Here is a 12,269-nt window from a genome sequence, read left to right on the forward strand (position 1 = left end):
GTCTCCCCCCTCTAGACTGTGAGCCCGCTGTTGGGTAGGGACCGTCTCTATATGTTGCCAACTTGGACTTCCCAAGCGCTTAGTACAGTGCTCTGCACACAGTAAGTGCTCAATAAATACGATTGAATGAATTCCCCCCGCCCCACCTCCTTCCCCTCCCCACAGCACCTGTATATGTTTGTACATACCTATTATTCTATTTATTATTCTATTTATTTTATTTTGTTAATATGTTTTGTTTTGTTGTCCGTCTCCCCCTTCTACACTGTGAGCCCGCTGTCAGATAGGGACCGGCTCTACATGTTGCCAACTTGGACTTCCCAAGCGCTTAGTACAGTGCTCCGCACACAGTAAGCGCTCAATAAATACGATTGAATGAATGAATCCCCCCCCGCCCTACCTCCTTCCCCTCCCCACAGCACCTGTATATACATCTGTATGTACTTATCACTCCATTTATTTATTTTATTTGTACATATTTATTTTATTTTGTTAATATGTTTTGTTCTATTGTCCGTCTCCTCCTTCTAGACTGTGAGCCCGCTGTCGGGTAGGGACCGTCTCTACATGTTGCCAACTTGGACTTCGCAAGCGCTTAGTACTGTAATCTGCATACGGTAAGCACTCAATAAATACGATTGAATGAATGAATCCCCCCCCCCCACCCTACCTCCTTCCCCTCCCCACAGCACCTGTATATATGTTTGTACGTAGTAATAACACATAGTAATGGGGATGAAGATTGTGAGCCCTACATGGGACAACCTGATTACCTTGTAATGAAAATGATGGTATTTGTTAAGCACTTACTATGTGCAAAGGAATTGGGGACAGAGGGTGTAGACGACTCAGGGCTTAACAAATACCATTAAAAAAACAAAAACCCCAAAACCACCAGTCTCAGGATAAAGTGGAGCTCGAGGGCCCCGGGGATGGGACCCCTCTGAATCGCCACTATGGGTCAAAAGGACGCAAACTGCTGGGCGAAGCAGCGTGGCTCAGTGGAAAGAGCCCGGGCTTGGGAGTCAGAGGTCATGGGTTCGAATCCTGGCTCTGCCATTTGTCAGCTGTGTGACCTCGGGCAAGCCACTTCACTTCTCTGGGCCTCAGTCCCCTCATCTGGAAAATGGGGATTAAGACTGTGAGCCCCGAGTGGGACAACCTGATCACCTTGTATCCCCTCCAGCACTTAGAACAGTGCTTTGCACATAGTAAGTGCTTAATAAATGCCATTATTATTATTATTATTATTATTATTATTATTATTATTATTATTATTATGGGTTCGAATCCCAGCTCTGCCATTTGTCAGCTGTGTGACCTCGGGCAAGCCACTTCACTTCTCTGGGCCTCAGTTCCCTCATCTGTAAAATGGGGATGAAGACTGTGAGCCCCGAGTGGGACAACCTGATCCCCTTGTATCCCCTCCAGCGCTTAGAACAGTGCTTTGCACATAGTAAGCGCTTAACAAATACCACCATTATTATTATTATTAAACTCTTCCGCAGCCCGGGACCCTTGAAATCCCATTCACTTTTGCCGCCAAAGTGGGCCAAGAGAGGATACCGGGACACGGCACATTAAGTGCCCGAAGTCAAAGTCATCATCAGTCGTATTTATTGAGCGCTTACTGTGTGCAGAGCACTGGACTAAGCGCTTGGGAAGTACAAATTGGCAACATATAGAGACAGTCCCTGCCCAACAGTGGGCTCACAGTCGGTTTTGGTGGGCAGGAGACGGGGAGTTACGGGCTCCGGCGCTCGGACTGGGGCTCATGGCCTTAATCTCACAGGAACCCTGATGACAAGCCGGTCTTTAAAGGAGGAAAAACGGCGTGGTCTTCTCCGGAAGGGCATCGGGCTTCCCGGATAACCTCCGCAACCCCGCCGTGCCTCTCCAGCCACAGAGGCCGTTCGCCGGAGCAGTCGGTGTGGGCTCTCCAAAGTTGAACTACACACGGGGAAGGAGCGGAGGAGTAAAAAGGCAGCAAAAAAAGAAAGGCAAAAGGAGGAAAAAACCCATAAATAGGAAGATTTTGAGGGTGGTGAGGTTTTAACCTCTCCCGTTCCTTTTCAGTTGGAGCGGATCTTTTTCACTTTTAAAGCGTGTGGAGGAAATTTGAGAAAGGATACATTTGGATGTAAAATCTTTGCACTGCTTAATGTGAACAGCGAGGCAGCCAACCTACAGGAAGCAAAGTAGCAACGGTGTAGCCGAAAGTTTCAAGTCTGCGACTTCCCCCCACCAATTCTCTCATTTTTTTTTTCTGGAAACCTCTCCCTCTCGTCGGCTGACTGGCCTAGTGACTCCCTGTATATATGTATATAGGTTTGTACATATTTATTACTCTATTTATTTATTTTACTTGTACATATCTACTCTATTTTATTTTGTTAATATGTTTGGTTTTATTGTCTGTCTCCCCCTTCTATCATCATCATCATCATCATCAATCGTATTTACTGAGCGATTACTATGTGCAGAGCACTGGACTAAGCGCTTGGGAAGTACAAATTGGCAACATACAGAGACAGTCCCTACCCAACAGTGGGCTCACAGTCTAAAAGGGGGAGACGGAGAACAAAACCAAACATACTAACAAAATAAAATAAATAGAATAGATATGTACAAGTAAAATAAATAAATAGAGTAATAAATATGTACAAACATATATACAGGTATATACATATATACTGTGAGCCCACTGTTGGGTAGGGACTGTCTCTATATGTTGCCAACTTGGACTTCCCAAGTGCTTAGTACAGTGCTCTGCACACAGTAAGCACTCAATAAATACGATTGATTGATTGATTGTACATATTTATTAATCTATTTATTTATTTTACTTGTACATATCTATTCTATTTATTTTATTTTGTTAATATGTTTGGTTCTCTGTCTCCCCCTTCTAGACTGTGAGCCCGCTGTTGGGTAGGGACTGTCTCTATATGTTGCCAACTTGGACTTCCCAAGTGTTTAGTCCAGTGCTCTGCACACAGTAAGCGCTCAAGAAATACGATTGATTGATTGATTGATTGATTGATTGGTTTTCCAGGAATGGAGCACTGCGAACACGATGGAAGTTATCGGAGACGAAGGAAGGGAAACAGGCGGGTGTCGTGTCAAGTCACCGGACCTGGTTCTGGGATGAATTTGGCTTCTGTCCCTTTTATCGACCAACTAAGAGGCAAATCAAACTGGTGGCTTCTTTCCCTTTTATCGACAGGAACAGGAAAGACAAACTGGCGGCTTCTTTCCCTTTTATCGACAGGAACACAGGAAAGATAAACTGGAATGGAGGAACTACCAGTTAGCTTGAGAAGCAGTGTGGATAATGCACGGGCCCTGGGAATCAGAAGGATCTGGGTTCTAATCCCGGCTCCGCCACTCATCTGCTGGGAGACCGTGGGCAAGTCACTTCAGTTCCCTGTGGCTCTGTTCCCTAATCTGTCAAATGGGGATTTTTTTAAATTTTTATTTTATTTTTTTTATGGCATTTATTAAGCGCTTACTATGGGCATAGCACTGTTCTAAGCACTGGGGAGGTTACAAGGTGATCAGGTTGTCCTACGGGGGGCTCACAGTCTTATTCCCCATTTTCCAGATGAGGTAACTGAGGCCCAGGGAAGTGAAGTGACTTGCCCAAAGCCCCACAGCTGACAATTGGCGGAGCCGGGATTTGAACCCATGACCTCTGACTCCAAAGCCCGGGGTCTTTGCCACTGAGCCACGCTGCTTCTCGATTGGGACTGTGAGCCCCATGGGGGACAGGGACTGTGTCCAACCTGATTTGCTTGCATCCACCCCGGTGCTTAGTACAGCACCCGACACCTACTAAGCATTTCACAAATACCATAATTATTCTTATTATTCCTCGAGATACGGATTGGTTGGGCACTGGAGGAACCCTTCGTGGACTCCAAATTCCCGGCGGCAACGTGGTCTAATGGAAACAGCCCAGGCCTGGGTGTCGGAAGGCCCTGGGTTCTAATCCTGCCTCCGCCACACCTCTGCTGTGTGACCTCGGGCAAGTCACGTCACTTCTCTGTGCCTCAGTTACCTTGCCTATCTTCTAGACTGTGAGCCCACTGTTGGGTAGGGACCGTCTCTATATGTTGCCAATTTGGACTTCCCAAGCGCTTAGTCCAGTGTTCTGCACACAGTAAGCGCTCAATAAATACGATTGATTGATTGACTGATTGCCTGTAATGAGGATGAGGATGAAAATGAAGGTGCATTTTCTGTTCTCCCTCCTACTTAAGACTGTGAGCCCCATGTGGGACAAGGATTCGCTCCGACTGGATAAACCCATCTCTACCCCTTTTCACTTATGTATATATTTTTGTACATATTTATTACTCTATTTTACTTGTACATATCTATTCTATTTATTTTATTTTGTTAATATGTTTGGTTTTGTTCTCTGTCTCCCCCTTTTAGACTGTGAGCCCACTGTTGGGTAGGGACCGTCTCTAAATGTTGCCAACTTGGACTTCCCAAGCGCTTAGTCCAGTGCTCTGCACACAGTAAGCACTCAATAAATACGATTGATTGATTGATATGTTTGTACATATTTATTACTCAATTTATTTATTTATTTTACTTGTCCCTATCTATTCTATTTATTTTATTTTGTTAATATGTTTGGTTTTGTTGTCTGTCTCCCCCTTCTAGCCTGTGAGCCCGCTGTTGGGTAGGGACCGTCTCTATATGTTGCCAACTTGGACTTCCCAAGCGCTTAGTCCAGTGCTCTGCACACAGTAAGCACTCAATAAATACGATTGATTGATTGATTGATATGTTTGTACATATTTATTACTCTATTTCACTTGTACATATCTATTCTATTTATTTTATTTTGTTAATATGTTTGGTTTTGTTGTCTGTCTCCCCCTTCTAGACTGTGAGCCCGCTGTTGGGTAGGGACTGTCTCTATATGTTGCCAACTTGGACTTTCCAAGCGCTTAGTCCAGTGCTCTGCACACAGCAAGCGCTCAACAAATACGATTGATAGATTGCTACCCCAGTGCTTAGAAAAGTGCTCGACACGTAATAAGCGCTTAAAGTACACTGTACAACCACGAGCAACAACAAAAGAAGCAATTTCTTTTTGAAAGGATCCGGCGTCAGAAAAGGCCTTCCCAATCTGGCTCGGATGCCCCGGTGGCAAGTTGGTCCAGAATTCCTTTTTTTTTTTAAAAAAAAGTAAGTCAATTTGGATGGGCTTTCCTCAGTAATAGTCAACTTTGGGAAATAAGGCTTGGGCTTTGGGAGAAAGCTCTCTTGGCCTACTGGCCCTCTCTGGCCCGGCAGGGCCCGTTGACGCCTCGCGGAACCAAAAACAGGAGAAATTCCATCTCCGCAGACTGTTCCGAGGCACGACCTCCAGCGCGTTTTATCGGGAAGGGGACGGTGCTTATTTTGTCTCGGTTCCCGGCACCTACCACGTCTCCGAAGGGCACCAAGCTGGGCAACTCGGGGGCTATGTTCAATTCTTCATTCACGGGTCTTTTAAGAGTAAATTTCAGCATCTGCAAAAGAGAAACCCGATTTACTTCCCCTTTATGGCGTTTGAGCTTATCAACTCCCCCGCGCTTAGAACAGTGCACAGAGGAAGCGCTTAATAAGTGCCATTATTATTATTATAAAATAAATGGAGTATTAAATGCGCGCAAACCCTGGGGTGGATCTCAGCAAATTGGGTTTGACACAATCGCCGTCCCGTGTGTGATTCACAGTCCCAATCTCCATTTTACAGCTACCCGAAGCACAGCGAAGTGAAGTGGCTTGCCCAAGGTCACACAGCAGATCAAAATAATAATGATTGGGGTATGTGTTAAGCGCTTACTGTGTTTCTACAGTGCTTTGCACATAGTAAGCACTTAATACATGTCATTATTATTATTATAAAATAAATGGAGTATTAAATACGTGCAAACCCTGGGGTGGATCTCAGCAAATTGGGTTCGACACAATCTCTGTCCCGTGTGTGATTCACAGTCCCAATCTCCATTTTACAGCTACCCGAAGCACAGCGAAGTGAAGTGGCTTGCCCAAGGTCACACAGCAGATCAAAATAATAATGATTGGGGTATGTGTTAAGCGCTCACTGTGTTTCTCCAGCGCTTTGCACATAGTAAGCACTTAATACATGTCGTTATTATTATTATTTCAGGCGCCGTACTGAGCGCTGGGGTGGATACAAGCAAATTGGGTTGAACACAGTCCCCGTCCCATGTGGGGCTCACCGTCTCAATCCCCGTTTTACAGATGAGGCAACTGAGGCACACAGAAGTGATGTGATTTGCCCAAGGTCACGCAGCGGACAAGTAGTGGAGCCGGGATTAGAACCTATGACCTCCCGCCTCCCAGAAGGACGTCTTTGCTCTATCTACTAGGCCACGCCGCTTCCCCAGTTGATGGAGCAGGGATCAAAACTCAGGACCTTCTGAATAATAATAATAATAATAATAATAATAATAATGATGTCATTTGTTAAGCGCTATGTGCAAAGCACTGTTCTAAGCGCTGGGGGGGATACAGTGGGATCAAGTTGTCCCATTTGGGGCTCACAGTCTTAATCCTCATTTTACAGATGAGGGAACTGAGGCTCAGAGAAGTTAAGTGGCTTGCCCAAGGTCACACAGCAGACATGTGGCGGAGCCGGGATTCGAACCCATGACCTCTGACTCCAAAGCCCGTGCTCTTTCCACTGAGCCACGCTGCTTCTCACCTACCACGTCTCCGAAGGGCAATAATAATAATAATGAGAATAATAATAATAATAATATAATAATAATAATAATAATAATAACGATGATAATGGCATTTGTTAAGCACTTACTATGTGCAAAGCACTGTTCTAAGCGCTGGGGGATTACAAGGTGATCAGGTTGTCCCATGGGGGGCTCACAGTCTTAATCCCCATTTTACAGATGAGGGAACTGAGGCTCTGAGAAGTGAAGTGACTTGCCCAAGGTCACACAGCAGACAGGTGGCAGAGCCGGGATTCGAACCCATGACCTCTGACTCCAAAGCCCGGGCTCTTTCCACTGAGCCACGCTGAATCCCAGGGCCGGGCTCTATCTGCTATGCCACGTGCTCTCCTGAACGCTTAGTACAGTGCTCCGCGCACAGTGAGCTCTCAAGAAACAGCTCTGGTTGATTGATCGATGGGGAGATAAACGAGGGCCAGAGGGATACGATGGGTAAGATTTGGGAGGTTGTATTTAAGGCCACGAGCCTGGTTCGCAGTGTGGCTCGGTGGAAAGAGCCCAGGCTTTGGAGTCCGAGGTCGTGGGTTCAAATCCCAGCCCTGCCAATTGTCGGCTGTGTGACTTTGGGCAAGTCACTTAAAACTTCTTTGGGTCTCAGTTCCCTCACCTGGAAAATGGGGATGAAGACTGGGAGCCCCCCATGGGACAACCTGATCACCTTGTCACCTCCCCAGCGCTTGGAACAGTGCTTCGCACATAGTAAGCGCTTAATAAATGCCATCATTATTATTATTATTCTCTGGGCCTCAGTTCCCTCATCTGGAAAACGGGGATTAAAAATGGTGACCCCCCCGTGGGACAACCTGATCGCCTTGTAACCTCCCCAGCGCTTAGAACAGTGCTTTGCACAGAGTAAGCGCGTAACAAATGCCATCGTTATTATTCTTATTGTTCGGAGACAGGGAGGGTGGGAGCAGGTGAAGGGTGCGGTTTTAACCATACGACGTTTTGAGAGGTGAGGTGAGGGGTGCGGTTTTTTACATGAGGTGTTTTGGGGCAGTTGAGAGGTGCACTTTTCCTCATGTGGTTTTTTTTTATATAGTATTTGTTAAGCGCTTACTATGTGCAAAGCCCTGTTCTAAGCACTGGGGAGGTTACAAGGTGATCAAGTTGTCCCACGGGGGGGCTCACAGTCTTAATCCCCATTTTCCAGATGAGGTCACTGAGGCCCAGAGAAGTGAAGTGACTTGCCCCAAGTCACCCAGCTGACAGTTGGCAGAGCCAGGATTAGAACCCACGACCTCCGACTCCAAAGCCCGGGCTCTTTCCACTGAGCCACGCTGCTTCTCCAACTGCATCAGCCTCCTCGCTGACCTCCCAGCCTCCCGTTTCTCCCGACCCTGGCCCACACTTCATTCCGCTGCCCAGATCGTTTTTCTACAAAAAGGTTCAGGACATGTCACCCCGCTCCTCAAAAAACTCCAGGGCTTTCCGATCCACCTCCGTATCAAACAAAACCTCCTCGCCACTGGCTTTAAAGCAGTCCATCACCTTGCCTCCTCCTCCCTCACCTCCCTTTTGGCCTTCACTCCTCTGATGCCGCTACCCTTCAGCGCTGAGAACAGTGCTCTGCACATAGTAAGCACTTAATAAGTGCCATCATTATTATTACCCATCTCACTGGGCCTCGATGTCGCCTGTCTCGCCGCCGACCACTGACCCACGGCCCGCCTCTGGCCTGGAACGCCCTCCCTCCTCAAACCCGCCAGACAACCATTCTCCCCGCTTCAGAGCCTTACTGCCGGCACATCTGCTCCAAGAGGCCTTCCCAGACGAAGCCCTTTCCTAACTTTCCTCCTCTCCCACTTCCTTTTGAGTCATTCATTCATTCAATCGTATTTACTGAGCGCTAACTGTGTGCAGAGCACTGTACTAAGCGCTTGGAAAGTCCAAGTCGGTGACATCTAGAGACGGTTGCTGCCCAACAGCGGGCTCACAGTCTAAAAGGGGGAGACAGACAACGAAACAAAACATAGTAACAAAATAAAACAAATAGAATAAATAAGTACAAATTAGAGTAATAAATCCATACAAAGATATATGCATATATATATATATATATAGGTGCTGTGGGGAGGGGAAGGAGGTACGGCGGGGGGGGGGGGAGAGGAAGGAGGGAGTCAGACTTGCTCCCTTTGCTCTTCCCCTCTCCCAGCCCCACACCGCTAACGTACAGATCTGTAATTTTAATGTATTTACATTAATGTCTGTCCACCCCCTTCTAGACTATGAGCTCGTTGTGGACAGGGAACACCACTGCCGTTGTATTGTGCTTTCCCAAGCATTTCGTGGAGTGCTCTGCGCACAGCAAGCTCTCAATAAATACGATTAAATGAATGAATGAAGGAATGAGGGGTGAGGCTCTGCGCGTGGGGCATTGCGGGATGGGAGGCAGCGCTACGCGTGGGGCATTGTGGGAGGCGAAGGGGGGGGCTCTACGCGTGGGGCATTGTGGGAGGCGAAGGGGGCAGCTCTACGCGTGGGGCATTGTGGGAGGCGAGGGGGGCAGCCCTACGCGCGGGGCATTGTGGGAAGTGAAGGGGGCAGCTGTACCCGTGGGGCATTGTGGGAAGTGAAGGGGGCAGCTCTACGCGTGGGGCATTGTGGGACGTGAAGGGGGCAGCTCTACGCGTGGGGCATTGTGGGAGGTGAAAGGGGCAGCTCTACGCGTGGGGCATTGTGGGAGGTGAGGGGGGCAGCCCTATGCGCGGGGCATTGTGGGAAGTGAAGGGGGCAGCTGTACCCGTGGGGCATTGTGGGAAGTGAAGGGGGCAGCTCTATGCGTGGGGCATTGTGGGACGTGAAGGGGGCAGCTCTACGCGTGGGGCATTGTGGGATGTGAAAGGGGCAGCTCTACGCGTGGGGCATTGTGGGAGGTGAGGGGGGCAGCCCTACACGCGGGGCATTGCGGGAGGTGAAGGGGGCGGCTCTATGCGTGGGGCATTGTGGGACGTGAAGAGGCAGCTCTACACGTGGGGCATTGTGGGACGTGAAGGGGGCAGCTCTACACGTGGGGAATTGTGGGAGGCGAGGGGGGCAGCTCTACGCGTGGGGCATTGTGGGAGGCGAGAGGGGCAGCTCTACGCATGGGGCATTGTGGGAGCTGTGGGGGAGCAGCTCTATATGTGGGGCATTGTGGGAGGTGAGGGGGGCAGCTCTATGCGTGGGGCATTGTGGGACGTGAAGGGGGCAGCTGTACCCGTGGGGAATTGTGGGAGGCGAGGGGGGCAGCTCTACGCGTGGGGCATTGTGGGAGGCGAGAGGGGCAGCTCTACGCATGGGGCATTGTGGGAGCTGTGGGGGAGCAGCTCTATATGTGGGGCATTGTGGGAGGTGAGGGGGGCAGCTCTATGCGTGGGGCATTGTGGGACGTGAAGGGGGCAGCTGTACCCGTGGGGCATTGCGGGAGGTGAAGGGGGCAGCTGTACCCGTGGGGCATTGTGGGAGGCGAGGGGGGCAACTCTACAGGTGGGGCATTGTGGGAGGTGAAGGGGGCAGCTGTACACGGGGGCATTGTGGGAGCTGTTGGGGGGGCAGGTCTACACGTGGGGCATTGTGGGAGGCGAAGGGGGTGGCTCTACACCTGGGGCATTGTGGGAGGTGAAGGGGGCGGTTTTACACGTGGGTCATTGTGGGAGGCAGCTCTACACGCGGGGCATTGTGGGAGGTGAGGGGGGCAGCTGTACCCGTGGGGCATTGTGGGACGTGAGGGGGGCAGCTCTACCTGTGGGGCATTGTGGGACATGAAGGGGGCAGCTGTAGGCGCGGGGCATTGTGGGAGTTGTGGGGGGGCAGCTCTACACGTGGGGCATTGTGGGAGCTGTGGGGGGGCAGGTCTACACGTGGGGCATTGTGGGGGGCGGGGGGGCATTGCTACACGTGGGGCATTGTGGGAGGCGAAGGGGGCGGCTCTACACCTGGGGCAGTGTGGGAGGCGAAGGAGGTGGCTCTATACGTGGGGTATTGTGGGAGGCAAAGGGAGCGGTTCTACACGTGGGGCATTGTGGGAGGCAAAGGGAGCGGTTCTACACGTGGGGCATTGTGGGAGGCAAAGGGAGCGGTTCTACACGTGGGGCATTGTGGGAGGCGAGGGGGGCGGCCCTACGCGTGGGGCTTGTGTGAGGCGAAGGGGGGGGGGGGGAACATCGCTACACGTGGGGCATTGTGGGAGCTGTGGGAGCGCATCTCTACACGCGGGGCATTGTGGGAGGTGAAGGGGGCGGCTCCACGCGTGGGGCATTGTGGGAGGCAGCTCTACACGTAGGGCACTGTGGGAGCTGTGGAGGGGCAGCGCTACACGTGGGGCATTGTGGGAGGCGAAGGGGGCGGCTCTATCTACGCGCGGGGCATTGTGGGAGGCGAAAGGGGCGGCTCTATCTACGCGTGGGGCATTGTGGGAGGCGAAGGGGGCGGCTCTGCGCGTGGGGCATTGTGGGAGGCGAAGGGGGTGGCAGTAGATGTGGGGCACCGTGGAGGGGTGTGGGGGTCCGGTGCGGGTGCGTTGTGGCCCCGGGCCCCCTGCCCCGAGCCCCCGTCACCTTGAACAGCATGTTGGCGGGGCCCAGCTTCTCCGGGGGGCCGGGGGCGGGGGCGGGGGCGGGCTCCGAGGCCTTGCTGAGCCCGGCCTCCGGCCCCGCGCGGCTGCCCGCGGCCCCCTTGGTTATCTGCATCAGAGGGGTCCTCAGCAGGTGGCGGAAGCGGGACTTGACGAGCTCCCTGGGGGAGGCGGGCTCCATGGCGCCGCCTCGTGGGGGGCCGGGCCCGGGGGCCGGGGCCGGGGCCGCCCAACCGACCGCCCCGCAACCGCCAACGCGCAGGCGCCACCACCCGGCCACGCGCCCCGCCCTCCGCGCGCATGCGCTCCGCCCTTCCGGGGCCCCCCCGCGCGCGGGCGCCCCGCCCTCCCGTGGCCCCGCCCCCTCCGCGCGCCCCTGGTTTCCCTGGCGACGGCTCCCCCGGCGACAGGTCTCAGTTAATCATAACGATAATGATGGCACTTCTTAAGCGCTTACCATGTGCCAAGCGCCGTTCTAAGCACAGGGGAGGTTACAAGGTGATCAGGTGTGTCATCATCATCAATCGTATTTATTGAGCGCTTACTATGTGCAGAGCACTGGACTAAGCGCTTGGGAAGTACAAGTTGGCACGAGAGACTCGTGTCTCTCTCCACTTCAATCCATACTTCATGCTGCTGCCCGGATTATCTTTGTCCAGAAACGCTCTGGGCATATTACTCCCCTCCTCAAAAACCTCCAATGGCTACCGAGCAATCTGCGCATCAGGCAGAAACTCCTCACCCTGGGCTTCAAGGCTGTCCATCACCTCGCCCCCTCCTACCTCACCTCCCTTCTCTCCTTCTATTGCCCAGCCCGCACCCTCCGCTCCTCCACCGCTGATCTCCTCACTGTACCTCGCTCTCGCCTGTCCCGCCATCGACCCCCGGCCCATGTCCTCCCCCGGGCCTGGAATGCCCCCAATCCCTCTGCCCATCCG

General features: G+C 51.7%; 1 protein-coding gene across 2 annotated transcripts in view; it reads right to left on the reverse strand.

Moving 5' to 3' along the window:
* C2CD6 (C2 calcium dependent domain containing 6) overlaps positions 1-11,552 on the reverse strand; it is a 51,224-nt gene extending 39,672 nt beyond the window's left edge. The window contains exons 1-3 of one of the 2 annotated variants that reach the window (XM_038749827.1): positions 11,315-11,552; positions 5,445-5,531; positions 2,133-2,184 (exon numbers count right to left, since the gene is read on the reverse strand). In XM_038749827.1, the coding sequence (XP_038605755.1) occupies positions 2,133-2,184; positions 5,445-5,531; positions 11,315-11,512 (337 nt within the window). In that variant the 5' untranslated portion in view covers positions 11,513-11,552. The remainder of the gene's footprint in view (positions 1-2,132; positions 2,185-5,444; positions 5,532-11,314) is intronic. The other variant, XM_038749828.1, reaches the window with a different exon arrangement.
* Positions 11,553-12,269: the final 717 nt, after the last annotated feature.

This window comes from Tachyglossus aculeatus, chromosome 7, assembly GCF_015852505.1.
Source record: "Tachyglossus aculeatus isolate mTacAcu1 chromosome 7, mTacAcu1.pri, whole genome shotgun sequence".
Lineage (NCBI taxonomy): Eukaryota > Metazoa > Chordata > Mammalia > Monotremata > Tachyglossidae > Tachyglossus > Tachyglossus aculeatus.